Source organism: Aethalodelphis obliquidens, unplaced genomic scaffold, assembly GCF_003676395.1.
Source record: "Aethalodelphis obliquidens isolate GAN/ISIS:26980383/991018 unplaced genomic scaffold, ASM367639v1 scaffold50, whole genome shotgun sequence".
Taxonomy (NCBI): Eukaryota; Metazoa; Chordata; class Mammalia; order Artiodactyla; family Delphinidae; genus Aethalodelphis; species Aethalodelphis obliquidens.
In genome coordinates this window covers 11,739,023-11,753,841 of record NW_020837994.1, presented here as the reverse complement: position 1 = coordinate 11,753,841, position 14,819 = coordinate 11,739,023, and the positions used below count along the sequence as shown (strand labels likewise).

The 14,819-nt window shown below is 35.9% G+C and overlaps 1 protein-coding gene across 1 annotated transcript in view; it reads left to right on the top strand.

Annotated features, from left to right (window-relative positions):
- Positions 1 to 14,484, top strand: part of LOC113607839 (disks large 1 tumor suppressor protein-like) — a 288,267-nt gene extending 273,783 nt beyond the window's left edge. The window contains exon 3 of the mRNA XM_027083553.1: positions 13,886 to 14,484. Within this exon, the coding sequence (XP_026939354.1) occupies positions 13,886 to 14,043 (158 nt within the window). The 3' untranslated portion in view covers positions 14,044 to 14,484. The remainder of the gene's footprint in view (positions 1 to 13,885) is intronic.
- The last annotated feature ends 335 nt before the right edge of the window (positions 14,485 to 14,819 follow it).

The following is a 14,819-nucleotide window of genomic DNA, read 5'->3' as shown; positions in this document are numbered from 1 at the left end:
AGGGTTTCCTGTACAAATTCAGGTGCAAGTAAAAAAGACCAGAATCTCAAACACTGTATTAAGCCTGAAATATCATTCGAGACATAAATCAAACTCTAATTTGGATAGTGGATAAGAGCAGGGATTCTAGGATCAAACAAATCTGGGTTAGAATCCTGATTCTACCATATAGGAGGAATCTCCTTAACTTCTTAACTTCTCTCTGCCTTAGTTTTCTCATCTGTGAAATGGAGATAATAATAGAAGCAAACTCATAGGTAGTTGTAAGGTTTGGTGGAATAATATGTGTGAATTTCTTACCATATCTGGAACATAGTGAGGGCTCAATCAGTGTAAGCCCTTATTATTGTTGTTGTTGTTGTTGTTATTAACTACTAGGTTATCCTGCCGTACCCTCAGCTGTAATACTCCCAGCTTTAATCTCTACAACTATGCTAACTCTCTGTTTTGGCTTCTGTTCCTCCTACCATTATATTAACTGACTTTTTCTGCTTTATTGAAAAAAAACTTCTCACGTGAAAGGAACTGATTCATTTAGTCTATCACCACCTTTGTAAGGTGGAGTTCTTATACCAGGCCGTTTCAGAGCCTACCATGCAGTCTAGCAATTGACTGATCTTGGGTCAGGTGCTCAGCAATCACCAGGCAGGCTGGTATAGCTTATGAGTAGGAAATCCCTCAGAAGGGGAATGTAGGTCTGTCAGGCACTCTGGTGCTTCGTAAAAGAGGATGGGGAAGCATGTACCTGCCATGTGGTTTGAAAGGGAGTACAGAAAAAAAAAGCCAAATTGTAATACTTTAATTAATAACAAATATGGTGCTTAAATGAGTCAAAGTTATATTGTTTGTTTAGGTAACTCATCGTTAGTGAGTTTGGGCAGCCAGGAAAAGGAAGTTTGGAAATAAAAAAACAGACCAAACAGGTCACTCAGGGCAAAACCTGTTTTTGTGATGTATGACTAGAGTCTGTCCAAGTTTCTGACAAACAGTTGTTACCTAAAGAGGAACAGAATGTGGAGTCAGCCTTTCAGAATCTATTGACTCTAACCTCTTGTGGACTATAGGTAGTTATGCAGCTGCTTGGAGAGATTTCTTCCCATGATAGTCTGACCTCAAGTGCTCTCAAGATCATTTTGTGCTGAGTGTTTTTACTGTATCATTTGTATTAATTCTTTTAGGCTAAAGGTAGAAAAAGAAATGGTAACACTAATTATTTTTTAATGAATCAGTTGGATGGCAGGGAGGGATGGGCATTTTTCTTGGATCTACAAAGCTAAGTCCTAAAGCTCCAACTGGAAAAATAGTGACAGCTGTTGGTTGTTATATATCCTTTAGAGATAAGGTTCTGATGTGCTTGGCATCTACCTGCATAGTGACTGTTAGAGGCTTATTCTTATATTTCTAGATACAGAACAAGTCAAGACTATAGTGGAAATCCTTGAGAATCAGGAGATTCAAGTCCTGGTTTGGTCACTACTAGCTTTATGTTCTTGGAGAAGTCACCTTAATTCACCAGCTCCAGTTTCATCATCTGTACAGCGAGGGGTTAATAAGATGATTCTCATCACTCTCACAGTTCTAGCACTGCATGATTCAGACTCATGGCTTCTTTTCTTTTTTGTATTAGTCCATTCAACCTTTTGTTTCCAGATCATGCCATGCAGTTTTATGCCTCTATCTTCTGAACCATATATATTCTTTGCTCATTCATTCATTAACTTCTGTATCCATCCTTTCATTTATTGATTCTCTAATTCCACATTTATTGAGTATATACTGTTTTTCTAGCAGTGATGTTACAAAGTTTACTGACATGATCTCTACTCTCAAGATCCTAAAAGTCAAGTCAGAATATAACCATATCTCTGCCTGCTTTTCCAGCCTCGTGTTATACCATTCTCTTTCTTTATTGGATTTCTTTAATGTCTTTGCCATGCTTTCTTCTTCCTCAGGTTTCTGCACATTCTTCATCCCTTACACTTCCCTGTCCCTAAATTCCCATGCCTGAAAATGCCTACTTATCCTTAGGGCTCAGTCAAAAGTTCTTCCTCCTTTGGGAATTAAACTCCCTAGGTTAGACTTTCTATCATGTGCAGTTGACCCTTGAACAACACAGGTTTGAACTGTGTGGGTCCACTTACATGGATTCTTTTCAATAGTAAAAACTGTAGTATTACCCCATCCATGGTTGGTTGAATCTGCCGGTGCAGAACCATAGATAAGGAGGAACCTTGGCTAAGGAGGGACAACTATAAGTTATGCATGGAGTTTCAGCTGTGCAGAGGGTTGGCTCCCCTAACCCCTTCATTTTTCAAGGGTCAACCATATTCTCATTAATTATGCTTTCTACTTCTAGGCTGACATTCATGACACTATAGTAACAACTTGGCAAACCATTACGTATGTCCATAATATGTCCAGAAAGAAAACTTTACTTCTGGATAATATGAATGTACATGTGTCCCCAAGGATGCTTCAGAATTCTTATTTTCCTCTCCCATCTATCTGTTCATACAGAGTCTACCTCTGATGGACATAATATTTCTTTCCTTTATGGTCTTCCTACCTTTTTCTCCTTTTATTCTCCTTGTCTGATAGCTTCCCCTTCAGAAGGAGATTCCATTTATTGTCCCCTGAGGAGTTGGAGGGAGTGTTGTATTTTCAGGTTTACACATCTTTGAAGGTTAGTTTAGACCCTTAGGTACTTCAGAGTGAAAAAGCTATAAGACAAACAAATTGTTCTGTGCCTAACCTATTATAACTTAATTTCAATGTGTTAACTGTGCTAATAAATATTTTGTTTCTTCGCTCCCCAAAAAGCAAAAGAGGAGGGAAATAGAGTGAAGGTAGGGAAATATGTTTTGCCTCATTGTTTAGTATTTTTTTTCCTGCTAGACTTAGTTTTTGTCAGGGCAGAGACCAATCTGTCTTATTCACTGCTGTATTTCCAGTGTCAGGCACAAAATACATGCTTAGTAATATTTATGGGATAAATGAATGAATGAATGAAGGGTGAAAAAAGATATACTAACAAACTGATTTTTACCCTACAGTGTGAGATGTTCTATAGCATAGATATATGATATCCCTATTTGGGTATATTATATTTAAAGAAGATAATGTACGTATTAGTTTTGTAAATCCTAAAACACTATATAGCTACTTTGGCAAGACACTGATAAGCTCTATACTGCAATGGTTCTCAAAGTATGGTCCCTGGATCAGCAATATCAACATCACCTGGAAATTTATTAGAAAAGTAAATTTGGGGCCACATGTTAGACATACTGAATCGGAAATTCTAGGGTGTGGCCCAGTAATCTGTTTTTTAAATCAGCTTTTCAGGTGATATTGGTGCATGATAAAATTTGACCACCACTGCTCACAAGGGATAAAAAGTGAAGTGTGACTTGGCCTATAACTTTGCAAAGCTTAGATGTAGGGAGATAAAGCATATATACCAGTGACATGGGGCTGTAAGAATCACAAGATAAATGCAAAGTGCAAAGGCAATAGAGGGGAGGATGGGAGAAATGACTTGTGGTGGAAGAGGCTTCAGGGATAAAGAACATTTGAGCTGGAACTGCCGAGTCATGGTCCATAAAACACTCTAGATGAAGAGAAAAACAAAATAAACAAATAAAATCCCTGTAAACCCAGAGCAAAACAAAGAAAAATCCTACAATTATTCTAGACATAAAATATCAGTTTGTACTAGTTAAGGCCACAGGCTTTGGAGTTAGACATATGTGATTCCTATCCTGGCACCAAAAGTTATGAGCTAAGCAAACTGGGCAAATTTCTTAACTCCTCTCTTCCTGAGTTTCCTCCTTTGTAAAGTAGGTAAAATAATAGTTCTTATGTCATAAGATATTTGGGAGTAGTAAATGAGATAATGTATTACATGTAGTGCTGAACATGCTATGGTAAAGTCTTGATAAATGGTACTTATTATTATTACTAACACAGAAATAAACTGTTGAAGTTTAAAAGTTGCATAAGGGGTCTTCATCTAGACAACCAAGAAGAATTTACATCTTCTATTTCCTAGATGTAATTTTCATTCTTTTTTTATTTAAAAAAATTTTTTAATGTTTATTTTTAAGACATTAAAAGAAACTTTGAAACAATCTCAAACTTGAACGTTCAATGCAATAATTTTTATCTCGAACTATTTGAGAGTAATTGGTCAACCTGTTGTTCCATCACCTCCTGATACATTAGTGTGTATTTCCTGTGAACAAGGACATTCTCCTATGTAACTGCAAGGTAACCAACAAAATCAGCAAATTAACAAATGTCCCAATAAAATTGTGTTATAGTGAAGAATTCAGTTTAGAATCACATGTGGCCTTTAGGTGTCATGTCTTTTTAGTTTCCTTAATTCTGGAATAGTTCCTCAGCCTTAACTTGTTTTTTGTGACTTGGACGCTTATGAAGATAGGAGTATCACAGAAGCAAGGCTGTGTTCTTTTCACTGTATCCTATTGGGTGGCTCATGATTATATTTGCTCCATTTATTCATGATGTTTACTTTGAATACTCGATTGATGTGTTCCAGGTTTTAGGCTTCTCCGCTGTGAGGTTACTCTTTTCCATTTTGTGTATGTTTATATGTGTACATGTTTACGTCTATATGAATATTTATGTGTATTAAAAACCATGAGCTCACACTAATCCAATACCACATAGTTCATTATAGTTTTCTTTATTTTCATATTTTGACTCCCTTTTCTGATAAACTCTCATTATCCTTATTTTATTTACTTATTTGGTCAATCTCCCTATATGTAACCAGTCTTCCATTATCACTGCCACAGACACACTTCTTACCAAACTTAGGTTCTCACAACCCTCACTAGGCCACCCTTCTGCATAGATGACCTCCTCAGCCTATGTAGCTGTGACAAAGCATCCCAGGCCTTCCCACAGCATGGGCGCCCTCCTCATAGAGGTCAGGCTTTGAGCCAATGCTCCAACAATATCTGAACTGTTTGGCCCTCTTCAACTTGTTTTGGTTTCAACAGCTCACATCTGACTACCTCTCTGTGAGAACTCCTTCCTTAGTCTGTCAGTCTCTGTAACTGCTCTGGGCCACCTTCACATGTTGATGTCCTCTTCACCCTCCTTGAGCTCTGGCACCCTGCTCTGAGCCAACATAGCTCCTTTGCTCAACCTCCTCCACCACCAGAATAGGCCTTGCTCTACTTTACCTAATGGCTTTAGAACTGAATTGTTCAGTAAGGAAGGAAGGGGAAGGTAGGGTAGGGAAAGGAACGGAAAAGGAGAAAGGGGATGGGGAGAGGAAGAGGAAAGTAAGAGGAGCTCATAGATGTATTTTTCGATAAAGCAAGAGTAAGTATTACTATTTTCCAAAGATGGTGAATAGAACTATTATCATGCAGTTTTTCTCATCTCGGAATAGTTTGATTCTTGTTTGATTATGGGGTCTGTGTGGCTTTCCAGCTGTTTCAAGATTATTGCACAACATTAGCTCGTCTAAAAGAGAACAGCAAAGCTTCCTGTCACACTTGTAGACTGCAATGGATTGGATAGTTCTTGTACCATAAAAACCATCCATCTGTAGGCTGGCTTTCCACTCTCACTTCAGAACAAAAGGTAGTATACTTTATTTAGCCAATATAAAGGTAAGCTACTAATAGCTTTAATATATAGGGTAGCATATTTTATAACCTGTACTTTTGTATTTGGGCATATGATTTTCCCTCATGCAAACCTTTTAGATATTGGGGAAGTTGGGAAGAAAGGGAGGTGACATGTTCAATGGCTCTAGACTTTATTTTTCTACAATTTTATTTAAGCGGTATGTTTTAGTAAGTTGAGTTAGCACAGTAGATTGTAAGCTTAATATAATGGATATGATTATACCTGTGCTATAAGGATATACATATGATAATTTTACATAATTAATATAATCTATCAACTTCAATCAATTATAATATATTTATGTCATTTGTGTATAATAATGTAATTATATATAATGGAAATTATACCATAATTATAATAAAATATTATCATAAATTTTATAGGAGTATACTTTCAATAATTTTTACAATTTAAAATTGGCCTTTCAGATAAATTGGTACACTGATGATGCAGAACAGTATTCTTTTTGAGATTAGCCATCAGCTGTCACTTCTTGGACCAGTTCCAAATGAAGTGATTACAGCCTGTCATTTAGATCAATCCTTTTGGAGTAGTGGAATGTGACACTTTTCTCAAGTAGTAGTTGACATTAGGTGTTTAATCTGCCAAACAAACACCCTTCACCTCATGTTACACGTAGAAAAGACTAAGCTTTTGGTATTCATCAATAAAGCTCTATATAATCTTGTGTTATAATTCAGAACTATATGTCCAAAATAAGAAAAAAGTAAAGAACAAAGTGAAACAAATTGAAAACAAAAAAGAAAATATTTTGGCAAGTTGTAATAAGAGTACCTGTGTACCAGATTCAAGGAGATGAGAGGGACACTGTCTTTTTGCATATCAGAGGCAGAATTTTATTTTCCTACTTAACACATGGCGCTATCTCTAGGTATAACTTCTCTCTGAAGACTGAATACTATTCTGGCCTCATCTGAGTTGTAGTTGGATTGATCATAAAATTGCATAAAATCACCATTAAACAGAATATTAAGTAAATCTGTGCTTACGTGCCTGACAGTAAAGTTTCCCCCACAGTCTGGTTTCTTATTTCGTACCTATCTTGTCATCTTTTTATCTTCTGCTTCTTATTTTCTGTTAAAGTCATCTCTAATTCCACAGGAAAAATCGTTACGATAGTATTGCATAACTAATATTTATTGAATACCCTGTATTCATGGCATGTGTAAAGCAAACCTGAATTGTTTGATGCCAATTATGCCATCTGTAATAACCTCTTTTTAATGTTTAAAATTTAACATTGTCTCCAAGCTTAACTATGCTGACCGTCTGTGGCTACCTCTATGTAGAAGCGTTTTTGCTTCCCCTTGGTATTCATCAGCTAGGAAGATATGGTCCTTGGAGCCCAAACTCTCATTCTGTTTGAGTTTCCACTGATGGGGAGAGAAACTCAATAGCTTCTGCTAAGCACTGTGCAGTTGAGATTAGTTAAAATATTCTTGGTAACAGGCCTTGGAAAGTTTTTGAAAGAGTTTCTTAGGTTTGGTTTTCCTTCCATCTGGTGATCTGAAGAATTTCCTAAATGATATTTTAGTCCTGCATTTACAATGAGATATGCTAGTTTTAACATCAATACCATTCAATTAACCCCTATTGTTCCATTAGGCATATTACTGAGCATGTTGTAGCAAAAAGAGTGTAGGCTATTGTGCCAAATGTAGATTCCAATCCTAGCCTCGCTACTGCACAGCTCTGTGACCTTGAGTAAGTCTGTTTCTCCATCTTTAAAATATAGGTGTAATAATAATGCCTCATAATATGATTGCAAGGACTAAGTAAAATAAATGATGTTTCACAGTGTGGCTGCCTAACATATGGTGGGTAAACGACAAATGCTAATTTCTTTCTTCCTTTCTTCCCTCAACGAGCAATATCAATACCTAAACGCAGACTGGGAGATATGTGGTTTTTTTGGGGAGTGGGGAGGAAATGTGGAATTTATGCAAGAATATGGAGTTTAAAACTAAGATCATGCCATATTACCTATAGTTTCTTATCTTTCCAGGATTTGTAGAGTTTACATGGTAAACCTTTGTGAGGTTAAAAAGGATGTATAACATTCCTGTATCTTGGATGATTGATGTGAAATTGAAATTTAATTATCTCTTAGATATAGAATAAGACGTACCTGGTGGTAGTTTGGGAATATAAGTGCTGATAAAAGGTAGCTGATTTGCATTGACAATATCTTGAGTTTATTTAGTGCCTGCTTTTTGAGCAACTTGAAGTATCACACTTATTCATCAAAGAGATATTTTGAATTAAAGTTTGTTTTAGGGGTTGTATTTTTAAGAACCTTTTTTTTGAGGAAAAAAAATACTCCATTTTGCTTCATGCACATCTTATTGCATTTCTATTAACATTTCTGTTTTAATTAGTTATTTTTTTTACTTGTAAATAACAGTTTTCTGCCTCCTTTTCAAGTATTAATTCTACTTTATTGCTCCAAGTGTTCACTCTTAACTGTTCTGGAAGAAATGACTCCTACCTAAGCATATTCTGTGTTCAGGTTTCCAGCATTTAATGGGACCTCCTGTGTACACAGTATTGTTCAAAGATGATGTATTAATCAAAAGAATAATAGCATTTATTGATTATGTTCTATGTAACTGTTCAACTCTTTGAAGTACTTATGTATATAAAGTTTTTAGGTGAAAAACTGAGGCTTAAAGAGTTTAAGTGTCTTGCTAAAAGTCACACATTTAGTAAGTAGCAGAGCCAGGGCCTGTCTGACTTCAGTGCTCGTGCTTTAACTTCTAGATTACTATATACTACTTCACTTTTGCACTACTGATCTACCTCTCCCATCACATTCTGCACTTTATACTTTGCTCCCCTTGGAGTCTTTTTTCTCTAGATATTTCTTAAAATGTTCCTGGATATTTCTCAATGCCATACTTACCCCTAAAATCTCCTAGTCACCTTCCCATTTTTAAAAACTTTATATATTTTGAAATAAGTTCAAATCTACGGAAAAGTTGCAAGATTAGTACAGAGAGCTCCTATATATTTACTTTACTCAGATTCACCAATTGTTTACATTTTGCCCTATTTGATTTATCATTCTTTCTATATGTGTGTCTTTCTTTCTCTGTATATTTATATACATACATACATACACATGTGTACGTGCATATTATTAATGAACCATTTGAGAATGATTTGGGGACATCAGACCCCATTATGACTAAATAATTCAATGTCTGTTTCCTAAAAACAAGAATATTTCCTTACATAAATAGTGCAGTTATCAAAATCAAGAAATTTTACATTGATACAAAACTAATATCTAATGCACAGTCCATATTCAGTTTCAGCAGTAGTCACCAAAATATCTTTTATAGCTATGTTTCCCCAGTCTATCAGGATCTATCCAGGATCACACATTACATTTAATTGTCATGCCTCTTTTTTCTTTTATATTTTGTTTATTTATTTATTTGGCTGTGTTGGGTCTTAGTTGTGGCATGCGGAATCTTTCGTTGTGGCACGTGGGCTTCTCTCTAGTTGTGACATGGGCTCCAGAGTGTGCAGGCTCAGTAGTTGCAGCACACGGGCTCCCTAGTTGTGGCGTGCAGGCTCAGTAGTTGTGGTGTGTGGGCTTATTATTATTTCCCCGTGACATGTGGGATCTTAGTTCCCTGACCAGGGATTGAACCCACGTCCCCTGCATTGGAAGGCGGATTCTTAAACACTGGACCACCAGGGAAGTCCCTGTCATGCCTCTTTAGTCCCCTTTAATCTGCAGTTTCTTGACCTGGATATTTTTGAAGATTCCAGATCAGGTATTTTGTAGACTGTCCTACAGTTTGGTTTCATCTGATGTTTCCTAATGATTAGATTCAGTTTATGCATTTCCGGGAGGAGTAACACAGAAATGATGCTATATCCATCTTGGTGGTTGATAACAGGAGGCTCCCAGTGCCAGTTTGTTCTAATTTGTGGGGAGATACTTTGAGACTATGTAACATTATGTTCCTCACCAAAATTTTACCCACTAGTTACAGTGTCCATTGATGATTTTCTAATTCCATCATTTCTTCTATATTTTTTAACTGGCATTCTCCTGTAAAGAAGAGCTTTCCCTTCTCTTCCATTTAATCATTTATTTTTATGTCAGGATGAACGCATAGATTATTTTACTCAATAGGTTATAATCTATTACTATTATTAATTTACTTTAATGCTCAAATTGTTCCAGATTTTGTTAGTAGGAGCCCCTTCAAGATGGCTTTCATGCCTTTTTGATATGTTCCCGTGATTTTTCAGTACTTCCTTACTTTCTGATGCAAGTCCCAGGTTCATCTTATAGTTTCTCTGCTGTAGCCCTAGAGCGAGTCTTTAACCAAAAAGCCCTGGTTCCTTTTAGTAGAAGAAAGTATTTTGAAACCAAATTTCCTTCCCTCATCCCTTTTTTCCTTTCTCCCTCCTTTCCATTCTCCCTCCTTTTCTTTCTCTGCCTCCTCTTCCCTCCCTCCCTCCTTCCCTCCCTCCCTCCCTCCTTCCTTCCGTGCTTTGTCCAGGTATAGAAGAAGCTCAATCATATCAGAATATTATGGAAATTTGTTTGAATCTTTTGTGTGTAAGCATTTCCTGATTCTGTGGTCTTAATTCTTCAATATATATTGGGTTTGATCATGTCTTTGGACTCTGGGTTTCACACTCATCCCTGCTATGGTTTGGGCTCCTTTTTTCCCTAACTTGGTACTTGATTTGTACCTATCACTGATGTTGCTTTCACTCTCTTTTCTTGGCTGTAAAATTTAACTTATATATTCTTTTCATCCACATTTAACTTTAGCCTACTCCTCATATTCATATTTATTCTTCTAGTCCCAGGTAATACACTTAAAGAACCTTGACTGGCTGCCACACTAAGATAGGACACTTACTCCATTGGACTTTATTAGAAATTCTGTTACTATGCTTCAGTGTCTAGTAGTCTTTGGCTCAAATGGACCAAGACAATGATAAGTTTTTATTTTGCAGAAGTATGGTATCTGGATGCAGCATAAGGAAATTGGATATGAGCATTTATCCAGCTACCAAATAGAACCAAATGTTCAGGAAAAGCTAATGGAACACTAAGACTGCACTTTGTAACATCTTTAAATATAGCAAGCTCAACTGTGTTATACTGTTTAGCTGAATTCATAATCAGGTGTGTGGTATGGGAAATCCTGCAGAGAAAAGGGGATGCTAGAAGAAGCACAAGACATATGTTTTAAAAGAAGGTACATCTTACAAAGATTACCATTTCTTTATTGAGGCTGTATGGTGAGAATCCTCAGCTCATTTCAGTGAATTCTTTGGTGAGTTACAGCCATATCTGCGAATCACAAAAAAACAAATGAACCAACAATAACAAGCTCCAAAGAGGTTTCTGGTTGGCAGGCTGGAGAGATGACTGTAATTGTTCCCATGAATACTATGTGTAGCAACATGATAGCTGGGATGGGAGGAAGCAAAAAAGAGCCTTTCCCCAGTCACTTTTATTCCAGCCTTTGAGCTAATAGATAAGAAAGTATATAAATATGTTAAACATCTTGCATTCTGGTTACTTTTTTGTTTTACTGTGGTTAAGTAGATAATTGCAGAGCAATTTGTGAGTCATACTAGGAAAAAAAAATCTCATGATTTAAGTCATATTTTCTTAATTTAATTCAAGTTGTGTAAAAGGAAATCCATTTCTCAGTCACTCACCATATTCACAGTTTGTCCAGTGAGTTTTGGCATTAAAAAAATAATCAAATCTCCTTCAAATGAAACAAGGTTCACCACTTCTGAGGATATTAAAAATAAGTTCCTCGGATGCTGGAAAGCATATCTCAAAGAGGATCTCTAAGGATCTTTTGAAGAAAGAGCACCATCACTGAAATAAGTATGTCATGTTGGATTGTCTCTGCTTGGAAAAAGATGAAATATTTTGAGTATATTTTGAGTTTTTAAGGGTATGCTTAAAAAGACAGTTCTATTTACTATGAATTCCCTTGATCATGCTGTTTGATAGTTGAAGACCCAGCTGCGGCAGAATCATCTTTACAAAGGCCAGATCTCATCTTTATGGAATGTAGGTTAAAACAAAAGAGAGAGATTGGACTGAATAGATACTGTCTCAGATATCACCTGGAAGTTGATTTTTTTTCTGTTTTAATGTGTCCTAAAGGCAGAGTACTGAAATATAGTTCCTTTTAGTTGACTTTGTAGGTAATTGAATCTGAATCAATTTAGTCAATAATATTCACTAAGTAGTTATTATTATTTTTCAATCAACAGGCAGAGTTCTTTTCTTGTCAACTTGCTTCTCTTACTGGGATGTCCCCTGACCCCTCACTCTGAAGAGAAAGAGGATTGTAATAACTCAGTAAGGGATGTTTGAAATGAGAGTATGAAGCCTTGGGTTCTAATCACAGAGGCGCTGTTTCTTACGTCCAGTGTTGCTGGTGGATCAGAAGCCATCGGCACCACCTGGGAGCTTGTTAGAAATACAGAGATCCAGGTTCCATTCCTGAGTTTAGTCATAATTTGCACTTTAACAAAATCTCCAGGTGATTGAGATTCATGTGTATGTTAGAGTTGGAGAAGCACTCATCTGTAAATTTGATAATAATTTATAGACTATTTAAAAAATAATTGGGAGGTCAATATGGGTATGCCTTCAAGCATGTGAGGAATTTATTTAGAATGTATCCTTAGAGGTGGCAAAATGTTTTCATTTGAGGGAGGACTGTGCAAAATAAAAAGTGCTTGCAGTTGTGATTAAATAGTCAAGTAGTCAAATCACATAGAAACATACTACCAATAATGTGTAGGTTTTCTGCAGTCCTGGGTGTGAAAAGGTTTGACTTTATTCAATGATGTTTCTTCTCTATGAGCCTTAAATAGAGAGGGCTTCCGTCTCTGGGCTTCTGTCCTCCCTCCCTCCCTCTCTTCCTTCCTTCCACAACTTTTGAATTCATGTAGATACCCCCAATTCTAAGCTAATACCAACTGTACTTTTTCATTACCCTCTACCATTTGGTGGAGAAGGCTGTATAGAGGCCAAAGTCATTATTTGTAGGTCCTTTCAGCAGACAGAGTTAGGGAATATATGTATTTATACTAACCTGTGTGTATGCATATTTGTAAATATTTCTATATGTATCTATTCATATCTCTGTTAAGCCAAACAGGAGTCTGTAATGTTGTCTTCAAATCTAATCCAAAATCGTATGACTCAGTCTAGTACGACACCCCACCCACTTTCTTTTTTGTAACTTCCTACTCCAACAGTGAGAAACCTGCCTCCCACTATCTACCATCCATTTATTTAATTTTCAGTTCTAGTTATTTATGTACAGTGGCTTCAAAATTGTTGACTTGGATTCCATGAGAAACAAATTTACCAACTAGAGTATAGACTAGGATGCTTTTGTGTAGTTTCTTTGTCTTTGGCTTTACAGTCTTTACTTATTTTTAGGTTATCAACTTTTTCTCCTACTGCCTTCAGTGAGGTTATTTCATTCATTTGTAATATAGTTAGATTCTTTTGTCACAGTCTGCACATCTTGGGATTCCCTGACCTCCTAAATGATTTTTTAAATTTGCATGCATTTGGTTTACTCTTTGTGCTGTAAAATTCTTTGAGTTTTGACAAATGCTTCTTGTTAGGTGCCCACCATTACAGTATTATTACAGAAAGTTTTCATCACCCTGTGCTTTACCTATTCAACCCTCCTCTCCTCTCCCAGAGCCTCTAGAAATCACTGACCATTTTCTTGTCTCTTTAGTTTTGCTTTTTCCAAACATTATATAAATGTAATCATACGCTATGTAGCCCAGCTACATGCCTGGCATTTTTAAACTTAGCAATATGTATTTAAGATTCATCCATGTTTTTACATGGTTTGATAACTCATTCATTCTTATTGCTGAATAGTATTCCATTCAATGAATTTACTACAGTTTGTTTATCCATTCACTAATTGAAGGATATTTTGATTTCTTCCAATTTTTGCAGTTCTGAATAAAGTTGCTATAAGAATTTTAATGCAGGTAAAAATGCGAATTTTTAGGATTTCCTCTATTTTTGTTTTTCTTTGAATACATATTTATGTAGTTTTTTTAATCAGTAAAATTTTCCATATACATGTACGTGGAGAAGCTATATGTGAGGTGATATATGACATTTTGATTTTTCCCTTGCATTTCTTTACAGATATTCAAGAATTTTATGAGATGACATTGCTAAATTCTCAAAAAAGTTGTGAGCAGAAGATAGAAGAAGCCAATCAAGTTGCACAGAAATGGGAGAAGACATCCCTTCTTGCTCCATGCCATGATAACCTTCAAAAGTCTGTAGAGGTATATTACTGAAACTTTTAAAGTACTAAATATTTACTTATACCAGTAAATACCAAAATTATTTATACCAGTAAAGAAGTAGTAGTTGTTAGTAGTGGTAGTTGTTGCAGTAGTAGTAATCATTTTCAACAAATGTGAACAATAATAACAAAAACTTATTTACATACCATACTGCCAATATTGCATACCAATATTACATACCATGCTGTATATAATATTTACAGTTGAAAATCCAGATTTTGCCAAAAGATAAAATAGGCATAGGAAGGACATGATTCTTCATATTATATAAGTGAGTTCTGTTATGAGTATTGTCATAGTTTGAGCTGACTCAAGTATTGGGTGGGCCAAAAGTTTCATTCGGTTTTTTCTGTAAGATGACTCTAGTAGCACTTATGTGTCTGTAACTTCATTCGAAACAATTTTGTTAGATTGTATGTGACAGCTGTCATATCAGTGTGCATTATAAAAAAGACTTATCAAAATTGGTGAATTTTTGTTTAGCCATTTTAATATTCAATATGGAAGAAAAAAAGCAACATTTTTGGCATATTATGCTTTATTATTTCAAGAAAGGTAAAAATGCAACTGAAATGCAAAAAAACATTTGTGCAGTGTATGGATAAGGGGCTGTGACTGATCAAATATGGCAAAAGTAGTTTGAAAATTTTGTGCTGGATATTTCTCGCTGGATGATGCTCCACAGTCAGGTAGACCAGTTGTAGTTGATAGCGATCAAATTGAGACCAATCAATGTTATACTACACAGGAGATAGCCAACGTACTCA